The sequence below is a fragment of the Lates calcarifer genome, linkage group LG19, assembly GCF_001640805.2.
Source record: "Lates calcarifer isolate ASB-BC8 linkage group LG19, TLL_Latcal_v3, whole genome shotgun sequence".
Classification (NCBI taxonomy): Eukaryota; Metazoa; Chordata; class Actinopteri; family Centropomidae; genus Lates; species Lates calcarifer.
The window spans coordinates 18437292-18462939 of NC_066851.1; the positions used below are offsets into that span (position 1 = coordinate 18437292).

Sequence of the window (25648 nt, forward strand, 5' to 3'; positions counted from 1 at the left end):
TTATTATTATTATTATTATTATTATTATTATTATTATTATTATTATGTAGGCTAAACCAGACTATTTTCCATGTAGAACTTTGTTTTTCATAATCAGATCCATCCGCGTAAAATTCATTGCAACCTGATATGATACAAAACTTAGTATCAGTGGACTTCAACCTAAAAACAAATCCCCTGTCAATAGAGAAGCAACTGAAACAAGAGGGTCCCTGCAACTCGTTTCTCGGGCCCTAATTATAGTGAGACACCTGTGACTGTAATCCGCTACTGATTCCTCTTTGTGGTCCCAAGAAAAAATAGTGCGAGACGGATTTTCATATCTGCAGCACACACTGACGCTGAGCCGCTGTGCAGCTCAGATTATCCGTGCAGAAAGCAGCAGAGCGGTGTTCACAGTTCCCGGTTTAATGTTCCCAGTAAGATCCTGAGGGAAATCCAAACCACCACTAATAGGTTATTATGGGGACGCGCAGTGATTTCTTATTTCACAGCGGGGGTTGGAGGTCTGTCATCTCATACTAACTGTCCCCAAACTGACTGACATCTGCAATGAGATACACACGTGCGGAGAGTTATTCTACGTGTGTGTGTGTGTGTGTGTGTGTGTGTTGCTAGCCTTGAGACCTTCAGCGACAAGGCCCCAGCAGTTTGTCACCCAAAAGCACCCCTAATCCGGGTTATTAAGGGGGAGAGGGGAAGTGGTGTCACCTCCAGCTGTTTGATACAAATGAGATAAGACTATATGGAGCTTTAATGTGCGGAGGCTGCAGATTTTTTAGGGGGAAATGTGCCTTTAAAATAACCCGGCCTGATGACTCTAACCTTTGCAGCCTAAACGGCGGTGACACCATTAAAGTCTTTCTGCAGGTTAGCACTTCTCCCGGGCTGAGTGGCGCGGTAACTTTAATGCGGCCTTAATGAGGACGAACGCGGGTTAACGACGTATGTAGCCGTGTTTCAGAGGCCAGGCCTGGGTTTCAGCAGAGAGGGACAAAAAGAAACAATATTTACGACACTTTTAAGCATACATCACTTTGACATCTGTTCGTCTGGCACCTGGCATCCATTAGTATTAAATATTTCATTCCGCCCTAATTTGGAGCTCTCTTTGTCCCGGACCAAGGACACTGGGAAAAATGGAGGGCTCTACCTTTACTGCGCTTTTACGCGGCCTTTCCTTTGTGCAGAAAAGTGCAAATGGGGTGTTGATACAGACCACACCGCTGCGTTATGCACTAGACCCGAGGAATCGTTGAGTCATACCTGGATTGGACTTATATTAAATTTCCTCATCCATTAAGATCCCAGCATAAGCGCAGAAACATTCCTGTAATTAGTCAGGTTTGGGTACACGAGCGTCAGATTCTTACACAGGGTTATTAGATTACTGAGTGGACTGAGGGTTTAGTATCCTCATAAACAAACAGAGGCCGGACAGAGTCAGATGCATAATGTCAGTGAGAATTGTGACAAAGTGCTGGGCCTCTGATATTTTTGTTCTTCGATTAGGAGCCTGACGCCAGGAAAATAAACGAATAAAACTCGGGAATGATAGAAATTTGAATAAGTTTTCATCGAGAGCTGCCGTTCTTTGTGCTCAGTGAAGAAGTGAACATCTCACAGGATTAACTCAACACTGAGGCCTCCGATATGCACCGCGGTGACTCTCCTGACCTGCAGACAAGGTGAGGCTGCTGCATTTCTTTGCACAATTTAAAGACAAGTCGCATGAGTTAGTGGCACTTTAATAAGCGAGAACACTGTTGAGCAGCAGAACCAGTCAGACACACTGAGGTAAAGATCTCTCCTGTTGTTCTCTGGTGGCAAAAATTGTGAATGAGACCCAAAAAGCTGAAGCATCTGTTTTAATTTTCTGAAGTCTCCCTGTGTGTCCCTGTTGGTCACACTGTCTTCACAGGGTCACTGATGCTGCTGATACAGAGCCAACACTCACTGTAACCACACAGCGTTTTTATTCCAAATACAGCGGCGCCATCTGATGGACATGTAGGGAATAAATGTCAGTCCTCACTTAAAAACTATTAGTCTCTCCTCTTTAGTTCGTCCTACTCCTTAGAGTCACTCACTAGCTATTAAATGCATGGCAGGGTTACTATGAGTGAACATTTTATTACATCTAACCTGTTTTTTGTTTTTTTTTAAATAATGCCACAAGTAGTTTTTATCCCAGACTGATGTTGAGATCAGATCTCTGTGGGGTCAGATCATCTGTTGCAGGACTTCTTGTTCTTCTTGTTGCTGAAGATAGTGCTTTATGACTCTGTCTGTGTGTTTGGGCTCATTGTCTTTCTGCAGAATGATTCTTCCTGATGTTGATGATGGGTAAGAATCTTCACATCTAAAGTGCTGTATGTATGTACAGTTATTTTATATTTCTCCTCAGTTCTGTGTGTATTCCCCCTGCTTTCATTTAACATTCTTCTAGTGCATGAAAAAGTGCAGAGCAGTTTTTCTCGTCAGCTGAATTTGCCTTCACTTGTAGGGCACTTTAAACTACATCAGTCCAAGTAAAAGATTTGACTGCATCAAATTAATGATTGATCAGTCTAAGATTGAAGATGCCTGTAGGCTACAATTTTCTGCAGCCTCAGTGACTGAGCCTTTGCCCGTTCATGTACAGGTCTGGATGGTGGCAACACTGCAGCAACAAAGGACCAGCAGCCTATTTTTATCCCAGCAGGTACGATTCACACTGCATTCAGTTTTCATTGATGTTCCCTTAGTTACACAACTGGCTGCAGAGAATGAGGAAACACATACAAACACTCTTTTTCACAAATGCAATCAAATAATTACCTGTCATATCAGTTTGCCAGCAGAGGTGACTGAGTAGAGTTATTGCTGTTTATAGTGGCTCTGTGCTGAAACCACATTTCCCTTTAGGATTTTAATTAAGGCTGAAGTGAACTGAACTCTTGTGTGTGGACACGAGGGAGGCTGTTTGTCAGTATCAGTGTGTGTCCTGTAGAGGGCAACCAAGTATCAGACATGTCTGACATAGCGGTGACCATTCAGGGTCTTAAAACACAGTTTGGAACAAGACTGAAACAGGTAGAGAACATGAACTGTTTTGAATGGGAGTTGTAAATAACAGCAATTTTTATCTCCTTACAACCTCATGTCATAGATTTATTTCTGTGCCTTACAGAATTTTCTGTTCATCATATATTTGAGAGAAAATCTAAAGCTTAGTCTTGTTGCTGTTTATTGATATTGTTTCTTTTAAACCAGTTCTAATTCATGATTAATGCTGCTGCTGTTGTAGAATGTGAACACTGATGATCCTCTGAGTTGGAGGAGCTGCAGATCTTCTATGGAGCCTGTTTTGATGCAGGTAAGTGAACTCAACATTTTCTTAATTCAAAGCATTTCTGTGACGTTACTGCAATAGATATTAGACAACAATAAGTCCATATGTATAAAGTATAGACTGTGTATGAGATGTTGTTTAATACAGTAAATGATGGTCTTGTTGTAATAAATAGCTGCTTAAGACTCACCTGCTTTTAGTAATCTACAAATATTTACTTTTGACTCCAGAACAAAATAATACATAACTAGTAGTAATAATTAAGCACCTATCCTGATGTTCAAATGTTCAGTAGTTTTGTTGTTTCCCATTTACAGCCGATATCATCAGCTGAGGTACTGGGACTGAGCAGCAGCACTGGACTATGGTGACTGCAGGTGTAGAGACAACTCTGCTAAAAAGTAAGTGATGTTTCATTATTTTTTAGGAGACTCTCTTGTATGTATGCATGTGTTTTACTCAGAATTTAAGTTTGAATATTTTGCAATTCTTTATATTTCTGACTGGAGCGGTGACTGATCACTGCTCACAGGATATTATCAAAATAAACAGTCATTCACTGCACTGCAGCTAGAGAGTTTAGATGGAACATGGTGACTTTCCAAGTAAATATATTTTTCAATTCAAGACTAAAACGTTTAAAAATGTATTTTATTTATCATTAAAATCAAGAATATAATTGTGCTTTTGCCTTCTCTAAAGCTGTGAAATACTTAGAAGTTTAAGCTCTTCTTTTAAAATCCATGTTGTTTTACATGTGGCTGTCCTTCATTTGTACTTTTAAACACCCTCTATCTGAGTAATGTCATAGTAATCCTTGGATTTTCCAGGATCTGTCTCCCTTTCCCCTGTTTTTGCAACTTCTTTTCTGAAAATCCCATTGGCACACACTGGTTTTGTGTGTTAAAGCGCCATATAAACAGACCTGACTTTTTGACACACTTTCACTGAGCAGCAAACACACAGCTGCTGCTCAGTCAAGCAACCTCACAAGACCCCAGTTTACTGCAGAGAGAGAGTGATGTGACGGCCAAGTAATTATCCCCCGCAGCCCCTCTCCAAAATGCTAATGGTATTTACAGGACAGAGAGAGAGAGAAGGGAGAGGACATGACAGGCGGCAGGTGCAGCTGCTGGAGCATGATGCTACACTCAGCAGGAACAGAGGGGTCATTGTGGCTGTTAAGGTGATGAATAATCAGACTGGAATCAGATAAACGTCTCAGGCGTTTATCTTTTTCACTGGCTTACTACATGTTTGAGCCACTGTGTCATGTTCAGACCTGGACAGTAAGTGTAGACGTCAGCAGGTGGTACAGTGGTGCCATGGTGGATGTTGGGTAACTAAGATTAGCAGGTAAAGCGACATTCCACCAATTTTACTCGCGAAGTTCTGTTTATTTGTCATAAAAGTATGACTTAGCCTGTGTGTAATATCTTCTGTTGCTGAAAAAGAACCCAGATGGCTTCCTCATTATCTCAGCTTTGGCTTGAGAATTAAAATATTTAACAGAAAGCTTAAGTTACAAACTGAAGGTGAAGGTTTTAAAGAAGTAAGGATGGCCAGCCAACTGAGCTGGATAGAAAGTGTATACTACAGTTTTAGAGCTACTAAAAGTTAGAGCTTAAACTGAGAATTTTTTTTCCACTAAAAAAATCCCCCAAATTGCTAAAGTACTACCTTATGCATTTACTTATTGTTAGACATTAATTGTGCAGCACTTTCCAAGACTAGAATTACACAATAAATAATAATAAAAGCAGTTAAACACAACCTATAAAATAAACAGGTAATACAACAAGAAAAACATCAGTTAAGAAAAGTAAAGAAAATATACTGAGGGTGAGAGTCTTGATAATCCAAATACTGGTGAATTGACCTGCAAGACATTAGGTTACTGTATGGACACGAAAGAGGAGAAAAGAGGCCTCGTATGATGATTCCCATCATAAATGTTTTAGGGCATATAAAAATAGTTTGCTTGGAAGAATAATATTCATTTGATGTTTTTGTTTTGCACAAAATAAGTTTAATTACAACATAAGAAAATTACTCCCTCAACCTCAAAAAACAGAATGAGCAAAAACTTTTCATTTCAAAAGTTTAACAGCTGGACACAAAGTGTCTCCTAATTTACTGAAAAGTCTTTTAAAGGTTTCAGGTTTCCAGGTCACATTTGAGTAAGTTGCAGTTACTGGAACAAAACTGGCCTCCAGACAAGTCGTGATTTCAATATTTGAAGGTATTAAACTCAGATTGAAGTCAAACAGTACATACATCATTCTGCAGGGTGAAGGACAAACATCCAAGTGAAGCAATAATAAGCAAAACACATTTATGAGCGGAGAGGAACTTTAAAACAGTCAGTGTCAGTTAAAACTGTCAGTTCAGCTGCTGACTCCAGAACCATGTGAGAAAAATCTGCATTTGGCCGAGGAGGGATTGGGAATGGAGAGCTGAACAACAGAGTAAATATTTGGCAGTGGAGAGCTCTTGGGAGCTGCAGAGGACCCTCTCTGGCTGAAGCCTGTGGGTGTTAAATAGATTAAGGGGGCTGCTGGGTCATTGTGGACAGAGAAAATTCCCGCTCTTTGGACATGACTTTTCTTTGCCTTTGCGTGTTTTTGCTCTCCAATCGAGTGCTCTCTGTAAACTATCCACTCCAGCAAACCTGCGGTACTGTAATCCTCTGGTGTTTGTCAACCACTGGGAGGCCGATGTGTACACAGAAATGGTGCTTGAAGGAGGGTGTAATCCTCCCAGTTTTTGGCGATATTCTTAGTATTATATCTTAAAAGTTGCTTAATGTTGTTTGTTTTCCAACGGAACATTTGTGCGTAATGTGCGTAAAGGCTTTTAATGGGGAGAAAACGAGAGATAAAGGCTGATTCCAGTGCATGTTGAACTAATAATACAGGTCACCGACTTTGTTGAGCTCTGAAAATCTAAAAGGAATTTAATACGTCCTGAATCACACATGTAATATTGCCCTGGACTATAGACTTGGCGGCAGTAGACGCAGAGCAGTAGATAGTGTCCCAGATCCTATTCAGCTCCATTCAAAACCATGACAACACGGAACAAGCTCGGATTTATCCTGCAAAGTTAAAGGACATTGTGCCGGGGCGTCAATCAGGCATTATTGCGGGACTGAACAAATGCAAAATCTTGACTGGAACAAATGCTTCCAACGGGTCTCGGACGCGGGGCTACATTTTCCCCTTTTGTTCCCCTCCTCTGGTTGGCATGTATTTGTGTTCCCTCTCGTCCGACCACCCAGGACGACTGGGGAGGCATGTCCACCACGTCTCTCCTCCCCGGCCTCATGCACCTCGCTGAAGTGGATGAGGGCCGATATCAATATCAAATACGAGAGAGAGGCAACCCCCCCACGAAAGACTGAATTCACGCTTTGCATTTAATGTGTTTTATATGTCTGGACAAAAAAAAGCCAAGATATCAGCCTGTGGGCGACAGTTTGGGTAGAGGATGATCGGCTGTTTACTTTTAAATTAATGAGATAAAACAGAGAAAAGTAGCGGATTAAACAGTGATCCCTTTAAGCTCTGTGCGTGAAGCATGATTAATTGTCGATAATTTATCTTGATTACCAATTGATAAAATCTTGTCAGCATCAGTGCTTCACTTTATCAGAAACTGAATAGGGCGCGTTTGGAACTTATAATTAATCATACATAATCATAATTTGCCTCTATAACAGAATTTTCTGTATGGATTTACTTTAACCTCTGTGTTTAGCAATTACAAGCCTTTTTGGACGCTGAGGAAATTGCTTATAAAGCACAATAATGTAGCTGTAAGCAGATATAAGGACATTTTGAGTGTTTATATAATGTGCAGGACTTGTCAACATTTCTAACTCCTCGTATGAAGACATATTAAATATTATTACAAGAGTATTTTACTGTGTTGTCATCCATTATCCGTTTATAGATAATGGGTGGAAACACAGTCATCCGTAGGAGGAGTTATGGTTGCTGAGAAATACATTAATAAACGCTCATACCTGCTCACAACTACATCATGGTTCGTTTTTTAATGTTACATTTAAGATTTACCCTTTTAAAAAAAAGTCTGAAATAAATGCCATCATAAGTCATTCAGAAAAGTTAAAAAGGAAGATTTTCTTGTTGAAAAACGTCTATGTACAACATAAGAAGTCTCTGGGGCAAATGTACATGTTTGGGAACCCTCCACCGTCCATAAACGTCAACATTTCTCACGCCTGCAATTAATACGCCTCTAATGGACGTATTAGTTAAACCAACTCGCAGGCATCAGGCTAATTGCTCACTTTGTATGCAAATGATGGACACGTTGTTTGGGCTAGAGGAGGGGAGGGAGGGAGGGGAGGGGGGAGAGGGGGGTGGTGGTTTGATGATGGGACGGGCTCTGTTGTCAGTTGCCACCCAAGACGTGATTCAGCTCCAACAATTACCATTATCTGTTTCCCCCGTTTGACGATACGGGACGAATCTGTAATGATGACGAGTGTTTCCTTCGCTCATTGTTGAAGCTCGGAGGTTTTTTTCTTTATTCCTCACCTACCGTCATTGGGTGACAGCACTCCAGCCATTCAGGTACTCAGCGGAGGAGGAGGCTTTATAAGCGAGCAGCCTTGTGTTTGCAGCTTATGGAGTGCTGTTTGTGTAAACACTGAGCCCCGGTGCACACAGAGCTGCTGTTTGGACAGTGCGCAAAGTGGAAAGGATCCGCTGCAGTGTGTGTTTTTTTTCCTCCTCCTCTTCCTTGGACAGACTTAACTTCGAGTGCTTGTTTATTTCTGCGCAAAAACAAACTACCGGGTTGCACGCAACTACCGAAGGACGCGATGGCTGCGCCGACCAAGTTCAGTTTTTCCGTCAGGAGCATCCTGGATTTGCCTGAGCAGGATGCGGAGGCAGCGCCGCGGTCCTCCCCCGTCTACTCCTCCTGCTCCTCCAGCTCGCCCTACACCTCCTGGATGGACTGCGACCGGAGCCCCTGCATATGTAAGTGCATGTTTGGAGCCATTACGAGCTGATGATGCTGGATTTGATTAATATAGTGTCTAGAAAAAACATTCATCAATCATACCCTAGAGATATATATTTTTAATTTTAACCAGTTTTATTTTGAAAGGAACGTTTATCAAGACGATTAGATATGAATATTAGACGGTTATGCATCACTTTCTGGAAGTATCTAAGCTTAAAGATAGATAGATAGATAGATAGATAGATAGATAGATAGATAGATAGATAGATGGATAGGTGGATAGATAGATAGATAGATGGATAGATAGATAGGTGGATAGATAGGTAGATGGATAGATAGGTGGATAGATAGATAGATAGATGGATAGGTGGATAGATAGATAGATAGATGGATAGATAGATAGATGGATAGATGGATGGATGGATGGATGGATGGATGAGAGGGGAGACTAGAATAAACGTCAGTATCATTACATTATTTCTTTAAAATGTGGTCTAACCTGTATTATTTATTTCTGCAGCATCCGATGAAGGCAGTGTCGAGGCCTCGCCAGACTCAACCAAGCCGGACGACTCATCTCTGGACTCGGAGCCCGACAAGAGCGACAAGAGCAAAAAGAGCAAGAAGCGCCGGGTTCTGTTCTCCAAGGCCCAGACCCTGGAGCTGGAGAGACGCTTCCGCCAGCAGCGCTACCTGTCCGGCCCAGAGAGGGAGCAGCTGGCCCGGCTCCTCAGCCTGACCCCGACCCAGGTGAAGATCTGGTTCCAGAACCACCGCTACAAGATGAAGAGAGGCCGGGCAGAGGGAGCGCTCCTGGACGTGGAGATAGCGCAGCCTCCGGTGCTGCGCAGGCTCGTCGTTCCGATCCTGGTGCGGGACGGGAAACCTTTTCACACCTGCGTACTCGACACGGAGAAAGCTCCGTGTTTACCTCCTCCCTCTCAGGCGGTGCCCTTCCATCTGCCATACCCGTCTCTTCAGCATCCCTCCCCGGTCGCTCTTCCTCCCAGGTACCAGCACTTTCCCACCGCGGCGGCCTCCAGATTCGCCTGGAGAGACTTTTGGAGCGACTCGGTCCACTTTAATTCTTTCAAATGAAAGGCCTCAGTTCAATGCACAAACTCATTTAGAATTGCATCAAATGTTTTCTGAATGTTTAGCAGATTTTTGAGCAACTTAAACATTTAGATTTTTCACTAGAGAACAAAAGGTATTTTGCACATTTTATTTGATATTTCGCGTGTTATTTTTTAAAATGCTGATAATATTTTCTCATACACGGGCTTATTGGTGTAGCCTGTTTGTTTTTGTTTTTTTATTATCCGCTGAGATAATGTATTTGTATGTTTCTGAAGCCGTTTAAACGTAATATTTGTATAAATAACTTGTTGCAGGCAGATAATGTACAGTAGGCTGCATTAGGCGCTGATAGAAGAGGTAGCAGCAAAGCTATTATGATAGCCTGAATGTTTGAAGGAACAAATAATGTTATTCGTTGTCTTTAAGGAGACTTTCTTTAAAGTTTTTACCTGTTGAAACCGTTTCTATTTGTGAACAAAATTATTAATAAAACCTTATTTTGTATGATAAAATTCCAGTGTATGTACTCTTTTCAAGTTTAACTCAAAGAAAAAGCATAATATGCATCTATTTCTGAAAACAAAACATATGGATGCACAAACAGCCAACAAATATATACTTAGGCCTCTTTAAGTTTAGTTTAAGGTTGGTTTTCTTTTTCTATAGGGTGTTTTAACCTCTCAAATGTGCTCTTTTTGGGCTTTAAATCTGTCCAGTGATTTTAAAATCATCATTTGTAGTCTAAAATATATTTAATTTATAAAATCTCAGATATGTAGCAGGTCATGACAGAGGGCCCCGAGGCTTTTATAATGTTAAAGGAAACTAATTATGCACCGAAAAGCTGAGCAAACATTACTCCTAAAGGCTCTGGATTTACTTAAGCATAAGAATACCCAGTAAACATTACAGCCTCTCTCACCCTGTAGCACCCTGTTGTCGTCTGGGCCCATGGGCTGCTTTTCACTTTTATACAATTAACTTTTGTTATTCTCAGGCAAGTGGGCTAAATACGGCTATTAGCTCTCTTGGTTTGTTTACTGTAAGTCTGAAGAGAATATGATTTTTAAGTCTGAATTAAAGGCAGATGACTATCTTTCCTCAGGCACTAATCTGAAATATTTTACTATAACTGAGCAGGTTGACTTAAGAAGCAAGAAAAAGAATTTTCGTGATGTTTTCTGATGCATAGTACTATACACAGCACATATTTTTACTTACCGTTATGTGTGCACTCAGGAAGCTGTTTAAAACTATCCTCAACAGTGACTTACTTCCATCTAAGTTGGAAAAACACTGACTACAGTGTTAATCTTCATATTCGTAGACATTTTTGAATATACTCGACTCCTTTTCATGTCGTAATGTCTCCTCTGCAGCATTTCCAATCTCATTTCACTATTTCATAATGAAAAATATGCTTCAGTGTTTAAAATCATGTCAGTATTTCATCAGTGACGAGGGGGGTCTTCTGCTTTCACGCCCCCTATAATGTTGTTTGCTCGTCCTGTGACCCTGCAGCCCATCGTCCCTGTCACCTGGCCCTTTGTCCCCCTTGCTGGGGCCACCTTGTATCACATATGGAGGGGACTGGCCGAACCCCTCAGCTCGCTGCATCTCCCCTTAAACACTCTTTTTGTCTGTGTGTCTCCCTGTGAATGGACCATTGTCCCTCATCCAAAAGGGCCAGAGACAAAATCTTTAGTGTTTCAATTCCCGTGATGTTTAATCAGTCCCTGCGACAAATTTATGAGGTTTAACTGCACAATGGTGTTTTAGAGCATCTTGGGGTTTAAGGGTGACAAAGACAGGCTTTTAGAGGTTGCCATTGGTTTTTTAAGTTGGTCTGAAGAATTGTCTGAAAAGGATGGGCTTGTATTAGCCTGCCCATCCTATAGTTTTACTCACTGGCCTGCCCCGGGGCCCCTTTTAGGAAAGTTATAAGGTCCACGTAAACCAGGCCACAGGAGGAGTTTTGTTAAGTTGTTGCAAATAACATTTAATATATATTAGGTTTTAATGTCACCCAGACTTAGAAACACTGATTCTGTACTATCAAATTTTAGCACAAGTCATTTACTGCCAATCTTTTTTATACATTTCAAACACTAAAGTCCCCCAGACGTTGCCCTCTTTTTAGTAGATGGATTTTGTTGCTGGCTCGTCCATTTGCAGACACCATGCTTGTCTAAAAACCTGGCTACAAAGCTGACAATATATAACTCTTTATACTCTGCTTGCCATACTCCACATTTATGTCCTCTGGGTTTATTGTACTTCTCTATCCTTTTAGAAGCAGAAGATCAAATTTCATGTGCAAATTAAAGCAAAGATGTTTCAAGACGATTGAGGCAAGTTTAATGTAAATGTATTTAGTCTGTGCTGGTTTCGTATATTTGAAGAAATGCTTCACTTTTAGGTGTCTTGGTTTTATGATGCACAGCACTGATTTGTTTTTTATTGTTGAAGCCAAACATAGCAGGTGATCTGACATAGGCAGACCTGAAGTATTCACACAGTGAGACGAGCTTTATATTAATAAAGACTCTGACTAAGGATACAGCGTTAGTGTGTATATGTCAGGGGTTGGTGCAGAAACTCACATCTGAATATAGTGCGTGTGGTTTGTTAAGAGAGAAAAATAATGCATGTTCAATAAAAAATACATACGGTAGATAAATAAAAGGGGAAGGAAAAGAGAAAAAAAGTGGATAAACAAGTTTTTAAAAACCAGAAGGATCAATAAATAAGCAGTTTGTTTACTTATTTACTTTTATGTACTTATGTGACACTATTTGGAAGAGAGGCTCACTGATTTATTGCCTCTCCTGCAGCTCAGAGTGATGTGCTCCCTGTCTGATTTCACTGCAGGTGAATGACGGCAGGTGGAGAGAGGATATGCTCTGGGTGGACCATTGTGTAATGATGCGATCGGTAAATACAGTACGTAGTATATAGTATAGTATAGTTTGCCGACATGTTGAATGAGTGGTGTTTGGTTGTTTAACAGCATTTTGAGACAAATCTTCAATATGATAAACAATATGAGAAATGGAACAAAAGTTGAACCAGTGTTGTTGATATTTGTCCTGATTTTTTAGTTTTTTTTGTTTTAATTTAAACTATGTCCATGGTGTCACAGGCACTGAAAAGCTTATTAACAGGAGAATGTGTTTATACAGTTTCTAAACTTTTCTGGCTTGTGACCACTTTACATTACAGACAAATTATTAATAATGGTAAAGCTATTATAATGATCAAAGGTCAGAGCAAAGGTGTAGTTAATATAGGATTTAATGGAGGGTTGGAGGATGGAGGGTTTTTAATGTTACAGTTCCTAATCAGGTTTATATAGGACATTTGTGCATGCTCATAAGTTCAGTGTTTTACATACTGGCTGCAGTATGTACTTATAATAATAACTGGTAATCCTCTGTTAGCCTACAACTTTCAGAAGTAGATTACTGCACCTTTTGAAAGCACTTTAACCCTCTGAAGTCAGTCTGTTCTTCAGTGAATCCTCTGAGCATGTTTTAATATAACTTTATTTATATACAGATGTAGAGACACCCAATCTCATTTGTGTTTTTATGCCATTTGAAAGAAAACTTTAAAACTCTGACTTATTGATATTTTCAGTGATTTGTTGCCATACATAGACTCTCAATGACAAAAGCACAATAAAACCATTCCACATGTAAATAGATTGTTTTATAGTTTATACTTATGTCTATAAATGACAAAACAATATTTTTCACAACCTTCAGCTGTTCTAATACTTTAAGCAACTATCACAAAGGATCTGTAGATTTTATAGGTGTTTGTGTCATTCTTCAGAAGTGTTACAGCTGAGTTTCTGCTTATATACCAGCCATGTAGGGTGGGGGCGGTTCAAACTGTGTTAAAGATAAAAAATTAGTGCAGAGAAGATTGGCACTATTCATCCAAAATGAACCTGGAGTCCTAAGCTGTTAATAGCAGTGACCTGCTGACAACTTTTCCATTTTAACTAAGTACGTGACTGCGCTAAGGTCTTTGGCGTTTATGACCCAGCTCTCCACTAGATGGCAGAATAATACACAGTATAATTTTGGAAACCCTGTCCCTCACCTCCTGTAGCAGATACGACTAGACCGTGAGTGTGGAGATCCACTAGGGGTCGCGCTTCACTGAAGAACACCGCGCTGTTACTCTCTGAGTCCTCACTAGGTGTGTTGCTTTGCAGCTGCTGATTGGGTGCAGAAAGATGGCTGCCCTCAGTGACGCGTGGCTGCTCGGAGTGACGCCATGCACCAGTGTTTGCTCAAAGGTTCAAAGTCACTTGTCCCATATTACAAACGTCCTGCTCTTTTAACCATGATGATGGAGGGTCATAGAAAAAACTCTTTCCTCCAACAAGTGAATTTGTGTATTGGTTTGGGTAAAGATGAAGGAAAACAAGTGGTTGTTATTAATTAGTGTAACCTCCTTTAGTTCACTTGAAAGCTGGAAATTAAAGAAAGCCTTGAGGTCATCATCAGTTGACGTCTTATGGTGAATCACACCAAGCGTCCAATTTTCTGCTCTCTTTTTGTCACCTCATTCTCAGCTTCTGTTTTTTTTCTGCAGCTCATTTCCTATTAGATCAAGAGGTGTTGAGAGTTGTGATGAAGAAAAAAAAAAACAGGAAAAAGTCAGAAAAGTTCTGAGGGGAGAAAAACCCTCAGAGGAGCCAGTACTGTCAGAGCAGGAAGAAGGCAAATATCTGAGGCAGTCTGTTGAGGATACAGATAATATTTAACATTAGTCTTTGTGTTGGAGTGGACTTAAAACGCTGTATGGTTTTTGAATGGCGAGTAACGTCAGCATTAAAATCACTGGATCTATAATCTGTTGTTTCATATAGGAGATAAATGTGCAGATGTGTGTGTTTGTGGTTCATTAGCGAATACAACAGTGAATTTCTGTTCTTTGTGGACAGACATTTTAAATATTCATATAATATTTCTGTCGATGTGTATTCAATTACATGTTCGTGTTCACTCCTCAGTGTCTCTGCAGCGATATTTTTATGTAGACATGAACATTTGCAGTAAAACAAGAGAAGAAATTGTTTTTTTAAATGGAAGATAATAACAAGTAACTTCCCGTTTACTTTTCATCGCACTACTTATTTTCCCCGTCTGAAGTTGTTCTCTGGATGATATCATGCGCCAATCACTTCATAAACAACAACCTGAAGCCTCGATAACAAAGGCTCGATAGCCCCATACCCTCCACTTCAAAGTGTCCTCATTATTCTGAGGAATTAGCCAGAACATTTGGACTAATTACCGCTAATTGGCCATAATAGCCGTGTGCCAGAACAGGGGAAAGGTACTGATTTAGATGATTAAGAATGTCTTGCGAAATTCCGTAATTAAGGAAGGCATAAGCAAGATTTACCTTGGATGCAGACGCATGCTGTAATTTTAATTGCCTGCGATTATATGGCCTGCGAATTACACGCTCGCACCTCGGCTATCATCCAAACAATTTATTTTAACTGTAATATTTAGCCTTGGACTATATGACAATATTGCTTCATTAAAGATAATTGTGAGGCAATAGGTGGATATGGATTGTTGTGGTGTCTACGGGGCTCTTTAAATTGAACCAGTGCGTCTGCATGGTGCCGCTGATAATGATCCTGCTGTAACATGCAGGCAGCCACAAGCCAGTAGAATACACAACTGTGGCTGACGATCCCCGTGACAAACTGTCACTGCTGTATGAGACTTTACGCCACACTCACAGCCACGGCTCCGGTTTGACAGCTCGTTGCTTAGAGCGCATCAGCCTTAATTTGAGTAAAAAGCAAACACTATAGTCACAAATATCCACGGTTTTATTTTAGAAATGAAACGCAGGATTAGAGTCAACAGGGAAAAAACATCACAGTGTTACAACTGAGTGGGTCTGCCACCAGAAGACGCTGTGTTTCTTTAATTCCTGTAGTATAAGGAGATACCGGTTCAACCTGCAGGCGCAGACCTCTGCTGTAGGAGCTGGTGGCATCTGCTGCTGCTGCTGCTGCTGCTGCAGGACAGACATTAGACCTCCCGACAAGACCTTTACAATAACAACAATTTCTAAATATTAACTTTATTATTATTATAATTATTTTATTTTTTATTTTTTTTGCAGTAGCCATAGTTTCAACTCCGGTATGATCCTGACATCCTCAGATTCTGTAAGTTAGAAGTTACTGCATCGATTTTAATTCTTCACTGCTTATTTTCTAACGTTGTACATGTCAATAATTTTGTAACTGCAAAGTAGGAGACAGGATAAATTGACAGCCGAACCATGACTTGTATTTAAGGCTCCTGCTTTACACTGAAATATGAACTAACATGTAAAATAATATGCTATTACTGATTATTACAACAAAAAAGTAAACTACTGCTGGTAATACCCAACTAGAATTCCAATATAAATGTGATGATAATAATAATAATAGGGAACAAATACATTAATGTTCGAGTATTTTACACATTTTTCGCTCTAAAATAATTGTTTTAATTTCCATTTGTTTGTTTTTTAAAAAGCCCAGAAAAATCCACCTGAAATCTTTGTGTAAAATTACACTTTTTTCTCCAGAGAAAGGCACAGAAACTTTCCGTATTTCTTGGCTTCAGAGCTGGTTTGAAAAAAGGCAGAGATCCTTTCTCATGCTTCTGCGTTAAGATTTTAGAAATGAGATGTGATTGAGTTAAACTGTTATGGCTCCTTGAGCATTAAGGCAAAGATGCTGCTGAGGGCTACCTGGCGTTGTGCTGCAGGAGAGTACTTGAACGCCGTTAACTTCACACGAGAGGCTCTCCTGCTCCAGACTCTATTTTGTTTTTTTTGTTTTTTTGTTGTTGTTAGGTTTTTTCTTCCTTCACCAGGTCTCTGAGACGAATGTGTGTATCTGAATTTAGGTAACACGCTGCTTGCGTCCAATGATATCAAAAGGAAAAAAATCGAGGGGGGTTAATCATTTACGCAGCCACTTAACACGCGGATGTGTATTTATTTACTTATCAGTATCAGTCAATTTCCCTCCCCGCAAGTGCACTTTTGCATGTCTGAGTACGATAAGGCATAACACAAACAATCCTGCAATCACTGGAGGCCTCTCATGGCCATTAAAAGTCAGTAGTTCAACTGAGGAGTGGTTCTCCAACTCTCAAGTCCATATAGGCCTCCTTTCATCAAGAGGCCCTCGTAAACATCACTACAGTTAATAAAGTGTATTGTGGTCACTGCGATCCCAAGGTGCAGCCGCGTGTTTATCAGCGACAGCAACAAGTCACAAACTCCAAAATGCAGGCAGCTGCAGAGAGCGAGCGAGCCCCGGACACCGCCTGCAGCCGCGAGGATGAACGTTTATGAGCATGTACAGCGCTTATGTTATTGTTAGTGAGAGGGGAGCACATGTCTCGTAAGTGAAATTACGCTTCGGCGAAAAAGAGGCTAGAGCTGTTTTGTATTGTTGCCGATGCCCCGCCTCTGATGGTAGCCTTAAACCTGGCACCCAGCTAAAACAAACCAAAGCCAGCACCGAGCTCCCACTCAATCCAATTAAGGCGGACTTGAGGCGCTCTCCTACGTGTTCATCTACCAGGATCGACGTTGAGACAACAGGAACCAGAGGGGCTTTGGCCAAAAAAAAAAAAAAAAAAAAAAAAAAAAAAAAAAAAAAAAAAGAGAAGGAGAGATTGCCTTGCCTTCTAATTTCTCCCTCTCCAGCCCCAGAACAATGTCGATGAGCCCTAAGCATACGACTCCTTTTTCTGTTTCCGATATCTTGAGTCCCCTTGAGGAGAGCTATAAGAAAGTAAGTATGGAGAATAACAACTTGGGGGCACCTCTCACTTCTTACCGGCAGCCGCAGGTCTCTCAGGCGGCGATGCAGCAGCACCACATGGGCCATAATGGGACTGTGTCTGCGGCTTACCATATGACTGCGGCAGGTGTTTCTCAGCTGTCACACACGGCTATGGGGGGCTACTGTAACGGCAACCTGGGCAACATGGGCGACCTGCCGTCCTACCAGGACGGCATGAGGGGCAGCGCCACGGCCACCGGCTGGTACGGAGCCAACCCAGACCCGCGCTTCTCCACCAGTGAGTATCCTGCACCTGTACCTTTGACTCCAGCTTTGAGTTATCGCAGGATACGTGATGAAATTGAGTTTTTTTGGACACATGCTTCGTGTTTATGCTGCATTTAGCGCTTATTGTTTTGTTTCTGTCACCTGTGCGCATTTGTGCGCAAAGGTGGGCTCTGTCTCCATATCCCTCGAGCTAAGATTTCCTTATTTTTATTACTATGGAGGGCACAAATAAAGCAAAATCCTCATGCATTTAATCCACAAAGTCTCACCAGAGGAGCGTGAATAACAAAATTTCTCTTTAAGCTTTTGCGCGTTTATTTAAGATAATTTATTAACCAGTGTCGACTCTTTGATCGTATTAATCCAACAATAACACGCTGTCAGTTATGAGCTTTGGCTACACTTGTTAGCTGATACAATTTGACACTTTGATTATTTATGAATCTGGACTTTGACTCGCGTTGTGGGTTTGGGGTTTATGGATAAGGGCACCTGCTTCTTTAGGAATCATTTTGAGACTTTATTTCTGCTCAGCTGCTTCTGATATTGATTTAATGCAGATATTCTTGTCTTGCACTGCCATGAAAATAATTATCAGGGTTGTAATTACTTGGGTTAATGAAGTTAGCTGTAACCCCCAGTTTTACCAATCAAAAATCGATCAGACTCCGATCTTAAAACTACGTTCTATTAGTTTTTACGCTTATTTTCCACTGTGTAACACTTGTTGTAAATGTATTTGTTTTCTTAGTTTCTCGCTTCATGGGCTCGTCATCTGGTATGAACATGGGCAGTATGGGTAGCCTCAGCTCCCTGGCAGACGTGGGTAAAGGCATGGGCTCTCTGTCCAGTACCCCACGGAGAAAGAGGCGAGTGCTGTTCTCCCAGGCGCAGGTCTACGAGCTGGAGCGACGCTTCAAGCAGCAGAAATACCTGTCGGCGCCGGAGAGGGAGCACCTGGCAAGTATGATCCACCTCACCCCGACCCAGGTGAAAATCTGGTTTCAGAATCACCGGTACAAGATGAAGAGGCAGGCCAAAGACAAGGTGTCCCAGCAGCAGATGCAGCAGGAGAGCGGCTCCTGCCAGCAGCAGCAGCAGCAGTCCCCGCGGAGGGTGGCCGTGCCGGTGCTGGTGAAGGACGGGAAGCCGTGCCAGGGCAGCGGCCACACGCCCACGTCCTCCGCACAGACGCACCACCAGCAAGGGGGCAATGTCATGATCATGTCCAACAACACGTCCGGCCTCGGGCAGCATCAGAGCCAGCAGGTGGGAAGCACAGGTCACTCTCCAGATTTGGCGCCTCACTCCTCTAGTCCGCCGTCACTGCAGGGCCAAGTGGCCGGCCTCTCCCACCTCAACTCCCCCGGCTCAGAGTACGGCTCGGCCCTGCAGTGTTCAGCCCTGTTATACGGCAGGACGTGGTGACAAGAGGCGCCGGCTTTGATTTAAACCTTCCTCTATTTAAAGAAAAAAAGAAACATTTTTCAGCAGACTTCGACAAGTTTCACTGTAAATGTGCGCGTTTGAACAAGAACCGAGTGAAATCGCTGCAGCAGCTCTTCTTAAATTTTCACCAGTTTTTTTCTTTCTTTTTTTTTTTTTGGAAGGAAGTGGAAGAAACACTCGTCCAGAAACTGCGGATGTGAAAGTCTTGGGATTTATTTATGTAAATTATATTGAGACAAAAGAGGAATCAGCAGTCACATAGGCCGCATTAGTTGTGGACAAAGTGAACCTGAACAGGGAGGCACATAGACTACAGGACTGCTGAATATGGGTGCTGTTAAATCTCCTTTCTCAAGCACACAAACAAACAAACAAACAAACAAACACGCCAGATGACTCTGATTTATAATAGAATTTAATGTAAGCCGTAGATCTAGCTTGTATATTTCTGTAAAAGGTTTGAATTTTAGCTATCTGTTGTACAAAGTTTTTGACGCTATTGCCGGTTTGTTGTCGTTTCATTGGTATTTGTACGTTTTATTTCTTTGTAACTTATATAGATATTTGACTTACTACAAAACAGTCCTATTAATAAATTATGGAAACATGACAGTTAAGCTTTTTTTGTGAAATATGTTAACAAGTGCGGCGGAAATAGGTCCTACAAAACCAGTATTTTATTATTATTATTATTATTATTATTATTATTATTTTACTGAGTCTTGGGTGAGAAATTTAGGCTGTACATTTTTGAAACTGGTCGTCTCCACAACCAACACTCTATGTTGCTAAATATCTTTGGCACACTGACAAAACTAAACACTAAATCAACACTCATGCTCTTATTCTGACATGACAGTTAAATACTGGAGCCTATTTTTCGGTTTTATCCTCTGACAAATCACACACCTCTCAGCCTTATCGTTAAATGCTGCAGCTCACACAAGCATGCCCTGCAGAGTAAACTGAGCCTTTATATGCTTTTTTTTCTTTTCTCTTTCTCTCTCTCTCTGTGTGTGTGTCTTTGAAACGCTGGTGTGTGTTTTTTCTGTGTGAGTCAGAAAAGGTGAGGTCTCTCGGCTCCCAACATCAAACACAAGCGCAGCTCAAAGGGGACAGCTTATCGATGAAATCCCTGACCAAACACCGTCGTATTCTTCTCGAATAACGCGCGAGGCGAACACTGTCGGCGCTGGGCTATCAGCTGCCTTATCAATAATCAATCAGGGAACTGAAAGGAAAAACGGCGAGAGGCTGTTTGTGTCCGACGTCAATAACAAACCAGCACAACACGAGTCTCTACAAACATTTTTTACGCGGTCTTTGCTACAACCATGTTTGTTTGTTGTTTTTTCAAACGGCCGCAGTAACGAGCACACACACACACACACACACACACACACACTCACTCACATAACCCGTCATTTATTTTCTGTAGGTGTTTGCTCTGTAAATAAAAGCTATAATAATCATTAGGGACTATTCTCCCGCCACGTAATAGAGCTATAGGTCTTAAATGATAAACAATGTGGTTGCCTAGCGACGGAGGAAACGATAGGTGATTTTCGTTTACGGCAGAAATAAGTTGTTTTCAATCCACTGTTGTCACGTGTCCTATTATAGCTATAATTTTAAATAGCTTCGGTTTGGATAAGATACAATCTAACTTCACTGAATTTATATAAAGCTATTTTTAATGTTAGTTTCTATTTTTATTTGTAGGCCTTAGCTTTAAATGTCTTTAACTGTAGCTATCTTTTTTTTTTTAAACACAGTTTCCTGTATACTTATCTAATGTCTTAAGATGAAGGATTATTTCTGTTCATGGTCCAGTTTAGTAAACGTATTCCCTATTTATAGGCGATGTGGCCTTTCTGAACCTACACTTCCTTCATTTGAAATTTCACGACTTTCAGCAACTTGTTTACAGCTTTAATTTAACCCACCTTCTAACTATTCAACTAGCATATCTGAACAGAAAAAAACATCCAAAAATGTCCACTTTTTAAGCTACAAATATGCCTATAAGGTGTAGCTATGTTACCCCGTCGATTACCGCTGACATGCAGCTGCATTAATCCTGCAGGCCTAGTCTGCACCTGATTCCTGTTCCCCCACCTAATGCCTGTCTTTTACATGGGATCACTGGTTTTGATGGAGGGGTTTAATGCCCATTATCCTCCCTCTGTTTCCTGGCATTTACAGTATCCAGGCTGCAAAGACGTAAAAACCCTATGCATTTCCAGCCGTAACTATCTGATATTATGCTGTAAATGTGTTTGGCCTTCTACGTTATCTAATATCTATCCGTATTTTGCTGTCAGTGCGATCTTTAAATGTGTTTTTCTTCTTTCGAAGAAACCTTTCAAAACCGTCAGAGGTTTGATGATATGGTTTTCGCTCGGACTCAGCATTGGCTCATACAATGTAGGTGTAGTGTGCTACTATAATAATGTGAACTTGTTTTTCTGAAGGGAATAGTTTTAGGCGACAATCACTTTTGTCTTTAGACATCCAGCTTTTAATAAATATTTATATCTTTATTTTTTGACAAGTAATCATTAGGGAAATGTGATTTTCACAAAATTAGGAAACTAAATTCACACTTCTCTTCTGTATGCATAATTTTAAGTCCCAGTTTCAGGCCACCAGGCAGTTTCCCAAAACCCTTTTGGGGACTTTAAAGTGAAATCTTACCAGCATCAGAAACTATCTTCTATTAGGTATTTTGCAGAGCTGGTTTTGTTCGGGAGAGAAGTGAGAACTTTGGGATTACATTAACATGTCTTTGGCGCGGTGTGTGGTCTTTGTGTGCAGCTTGTAGCTGTTGAGAATGACTTGTTGGAAGCGTGTGTGCTCTCATCGCTCTCTTTTGTAGAAACCCACAGTGCAACTCCCCAAGTCCTCCTGGCTTTATGGTGGGCTGGTCTCCATGAACCCCAAGCAATTAGTCCCTAATCTCAAGGTAATCACATTTGAGTTAGTGACGAGCTGGTGAATTTTATTCGCCTGTTTAGCTTCAGAATCACTTTTGGGAACCTCTGGTTTATGTGTCAGTGGAATGAATTTACAGTTTAAGAGAATATCAAATGTGGCTGCAATAAATTTCACAAGGAAGTAAACAGGCAAGAGCTGACTTAAATAGTGGCTCATAGTGGCTTCGACAAGCGGAAATAAAGCAAAGCATAAGATTTTTTAAAGAATATAATTTGGTTTCTAATTCATGCATGTTGCAACCCTACACTCTAAAAATGTCAGCCTTGCCCGTTTTCCACGATCAAGTCCTGTTTTAGTTTTTAAATTCGCATTTTTTCTTAACAAAAATGATAAATTGTACGTTTGTTGACACTGCACACTCCCTGTGTCAGGGAACATTTCTAAAATAGTAAGTAAATATCTATGCAGGAGGGAGAACAGTAAGTCTAAATGACACATAGCCTACTCAGGATACTGCAGGTTTTACTAAAAAAATATAAATAAATAAATTTGATATTTTTGCAGTGTTGATTATGTCTGTCTTTGTAGCACTATGAATTGGTTTCCTCAAACCAGCCTCAGAACTCAAACTTTTAAGGCTGAGTAAAACTTTAACGATACATCTGAGAGAGAGAGAGAATATATGCATTAACAAGTAAACTAATTTTCCAAATGACTATAGCATAGCATATATATTAATATGTTAAGAGTATCAGACTTGCAGGAAGTACACAAAAACGTTTTCGTTGATCTCGTTAATTAGTGTGTAGCGACTGTAAAAATGTGATTCCTGACATATATTCCTATCCATGAATATATGAGAATGTGTGTGGCATTTAACACTCAGAAAAATAATTAAACTGTTAGCAGTGAATTTCAGAGTGGCTTCTTATAATTTAAAAATGTACATTGTTTGTGTCTGTGTGTGTTTTGTGTAATTTTAAAGTTGTTTTTTCTGTTAGAGATGCATAAGGATGAATCTGGTGCTGTCCACGGTGCTGAAATACATACGTAAATAGGAAGTCAGCAGAAAGACCGGCGTTATTAACTGAAAATAGGGCATACACCAAGTCGAAAAATATTCAAAATTAGAAAAATCAAACAATTTTCATCCTACTATAACTAGAAACTCGGCAAAGGTATTTTTCATAAGAATTCTTAATAACCGTATTTAGAGAAAGGTTTAAAATAATACATTTTCCTCTTTTAAAACAGGAGCCACTCTCCTTCTTCTCTCTTAAGTTCCTAAACATTTCATTGCAGCAGGCCTTAGCATTCACGTGCATTACAAACAGCACAATTACACAGCAACTGCAATCACCCCCTTTGGTAAATGTTATTGTCAGCTAGCAGCAAAAATCTTTAATTGTCCAACGTTTATCTGCTTCTTCAATCCATTGTGCAAAGAGCGCAAACGAGGGTCATTTGTGAACTGGAATACTTTGCATGCAAAGCGGAGCACAAGATGCTGTAATACTTGACCTTTCAGCATAATTGTTGCAGGCATGAAATGCAGCATTCAGAGCTCGCTGAGTGGAGTCTTTTCTCTCTCCCTCCCTCTGATGAACAAAGCGCATTTTACACGTCTTCGGTGTTCATTTGGCTTTGTTTCTTTTGAAGAAAATTTCTCTGGGACTGGCTGCAATTTATCGTCATTTTAATAATACTACTGAGGCGGGGAAAAAAGGCTCAAATCACAAGATTTCTCAATTTAAGACTTAACAATGGACTTCATGCTTAGCTCAAAAGCAACAGAAAACTTGTAAATGGATGTGTTTGTCATCTTGACATGACAAGCCTTTGGCTAAATGATACTGGACAACAGGATTTCAACGTCTTGCTGCAGAATACATAGGAAGACAGAGACTGTTGTAGAGCCTCACCTTCGAGCCTGGACGTTGTTCCTGAAACCTGCTAATGCTACTTCTATTCTCCTTACACACACCTTTTGTGTCAAAATTAAAAACGCTGATTAAAAATAGTGAAATTTCCCTCTTAAATAATTAGTACCTTCAGAACCGTAATGACCTAGAAACTATTAAGGTCTACTTTTACTTAAATTGCAGGAAACACACTTCCAGAACATAGAAAAATTGTTGGAAAAAGTTTACAATTATAACACACAAATAAGGACACCATATTGCATTTCCTTTGTCTGATAAAGGTCTGAGGATAGAAATGCAAATAAAGTTAGCCCAAGTGGTTGACAGTTGTTCACTAAAAATGAATATAAAAATGCTAGTATCTAAAAATCTGCTCTTAATCAGTAATGTGGTCAGTCATGTGGAAGAACATTGGACAAAACTTATGAAAAGGAGAATCAATTATGGACAATATACCAGATATCTTAAGACGCAAACATTTGCTATTAACAAGCATAAAGTTTTCTGAAGAACTCAAGCTGTTTAGTTTTAGGTGTTAAATGTTTATGTGTTTATTTTCTGCATTAAAATAACCAATGTATAGGCTTATGACATTTTTAATTCAGTAACTAAAGCAAGTAAACCCAAAAAGTATGAAATGGAAAAAATGCCTCTGTCATTGTTCTGAGGAACTTTTGTCTGATTTTGATGTACTAGTGTTTCTCATTTCAAAGTAACAGCTACAGTATGTTTTCCCTTCTGGTCACTCAGCTAATAAACCACCTAACTGTTGTTCTTCTGAAGTTTTGAAACAGCATAATTTTTAGCTTTTATATAATGGATTTGTTGGTTAAGATAATACCTTTTAAGGAGAGCATCATCTGCATAGAAGTTAAGATCACAGTGAAACAGAAGTCTTGTCTTTAGCTTTAGCTGTGACCCGTTTCTGAGTGAAACATAATATGTGGAATTGTTAAGTTATGGGAGAGATTTAAATCAAGTCGTTAACTTGTGTTTTAATTGTTTAAAATGTGGGCATGGCTTAGCACACACCTCCTACAAAGATATTGCTCCGTTAGCTTGCTAGTTTTAGCCCGCCATGCTCTCACCAAATGGGGCATGGTAAACAAGGGCAAGTTCCTTAAGTAATTTTGTGTGTTATTACAATGTATTTTCAATTTTTCACATAACATTTCATACCACATAAAGAAGCCAGCAGTGACAAAGACAAGTAAATCACAAACCTGGGAGATTTTATGTGATAACAGCACTAAGATCTCTTCGTTTAATTAAAAAAAAAAACAAAACAAAAACAAAAAAACAACCATCTCCTAGACTGACTAACAAACAGTGAAATGTACTGTACCCAGACTTAACACCTCACTGTCATACTTGACACCCATTTGTCAAAATGATGTACTGTAGTAAACACAGAGAACTCTTCATTATTTTCTGATTCAAACCATACACATTTGCCTACAGATTTGAGATACACCTGTTTCTTTGAGTCAAAGTTGATTTAAATCTCAACCAGTTTGTTCAACCTGGCCATTTATTTAATGCTTAAATTTGAATGCTAAAGGAGGATATCAAAGAAAACCATAAATACCTATATTTTTTAAAGTCATAGACAGATTGGCAGGCTGGTTAATTCTAAATAAATAAATATAGCTTTATTAATAACATTATTACTCAAACAGACATCTTTGAGGCTGGTTGAGGGATAGGTTTTGAGATATGACAAATAGTGAGGGCTGTACATGAAACAAAGCATCATTTATGTACAACAATAAAGTAATCTGCTCTATGAGGTCTGACAGTGTTGGC

General features: G+C 40.2%; 2 protein-coding genes across 3 annotated transcripts; both read left to right on the top strand.

Moving 5' to 3' along the window:
- The first annotated feature begins 78 nt into the window (after nucleotides 1-78).
- nkx2.1 (NK2 homeobox 1) lies at nucleotides 79-19611 on the top strand. Of its 2 annotated transcripts, XM_051078126.1 has the most exons (6): nucleotides 79-2346; nucleotides 2645-2704; nucleotides 3290-3358; nucleotides 3652-3735; nucleotides 17307-17544; nucleotides 18286-19611. In XM_051078126.1, exons 5-6 carry the CDS (start codon nucleotides 17328-17330, stop codon nucleotides 18960-18962), a joined length of 894 nt encoding a protein of 297 aa, XP_050934083.1. In that variant the 5' UTR covers nucleotides 79-2346; nucleotides 2645-2704; nucleotides 3290-3358; nucleotides 3652-3735; nucleotides 17307-17327; the 3' UTR covers nucleotides 18963-19611. The 2 variants fall into 2 exon arrangements, with proteins under 2 accessions (XP_050934083.1, XP_018519287.1); XM_018663771.2 differs by lacking the exons at nucleotides 79-2346; nucleotides 2645-2704; nucleotides 3290-3358; nucleotides 3652-3735 and having other exon boundaries at nucleotides 16062-17544.
- Nucleotides 7756-9879, top strand: nkx2.9 (NK2 transcription factor related, locus 9 (Drosophila)). The gene is made up of 2 exons (XM_018663773.2): nucleotides 7756-8346; nucleotides 8853-9879. The coding sequence occupies exons 1-2, from the start codon at nucleotides 8187-8189 to the stop codon at nucleotides 9428-9430; spliced, it is 738 nt and encodes a 245-aa protein (XP_018519289.1). The 5' UTR covers nucleotides 7756-8186; the 3' UTR covers nucleotides 9431-9879.
- Nucleotides 19612-25648: the final 6037 nt, after the last annotated feature.

Excerpts from the sequence above, each read along its gene's own strand:
- nkx2.9 (XM_018663773.2), top strand. The coding sequence starts at position 8,187 with ATGGCTGCGCCGACCAAGTTCAGTTTTTCCGTCAGGAGCATCCTGGAT. Across the intron at positions 8,347-8,852 it reads CGACCGGAGCCCCTGCATAT|CATCCGATGAAGGCAGTGTC; the intron begins GTAAGTGCATGT and ends TTATTTCTGCAG.
- nkx2.1 (XM_018663771.2), top strand. The coding sequence starts at position 17,178 with ATGTCGATGAGCCCTAAGCATACGACTCCTTTTTCTGTTTCCGATATC. Across the intron at positions 17,545-18,285 it reads AGACCCGCGCTTCTCCACCA|TTTCTCGCTTCATGGGCTCG; the intron begins GTGAGTATCCTG and ends TTGTTTTCTTAG.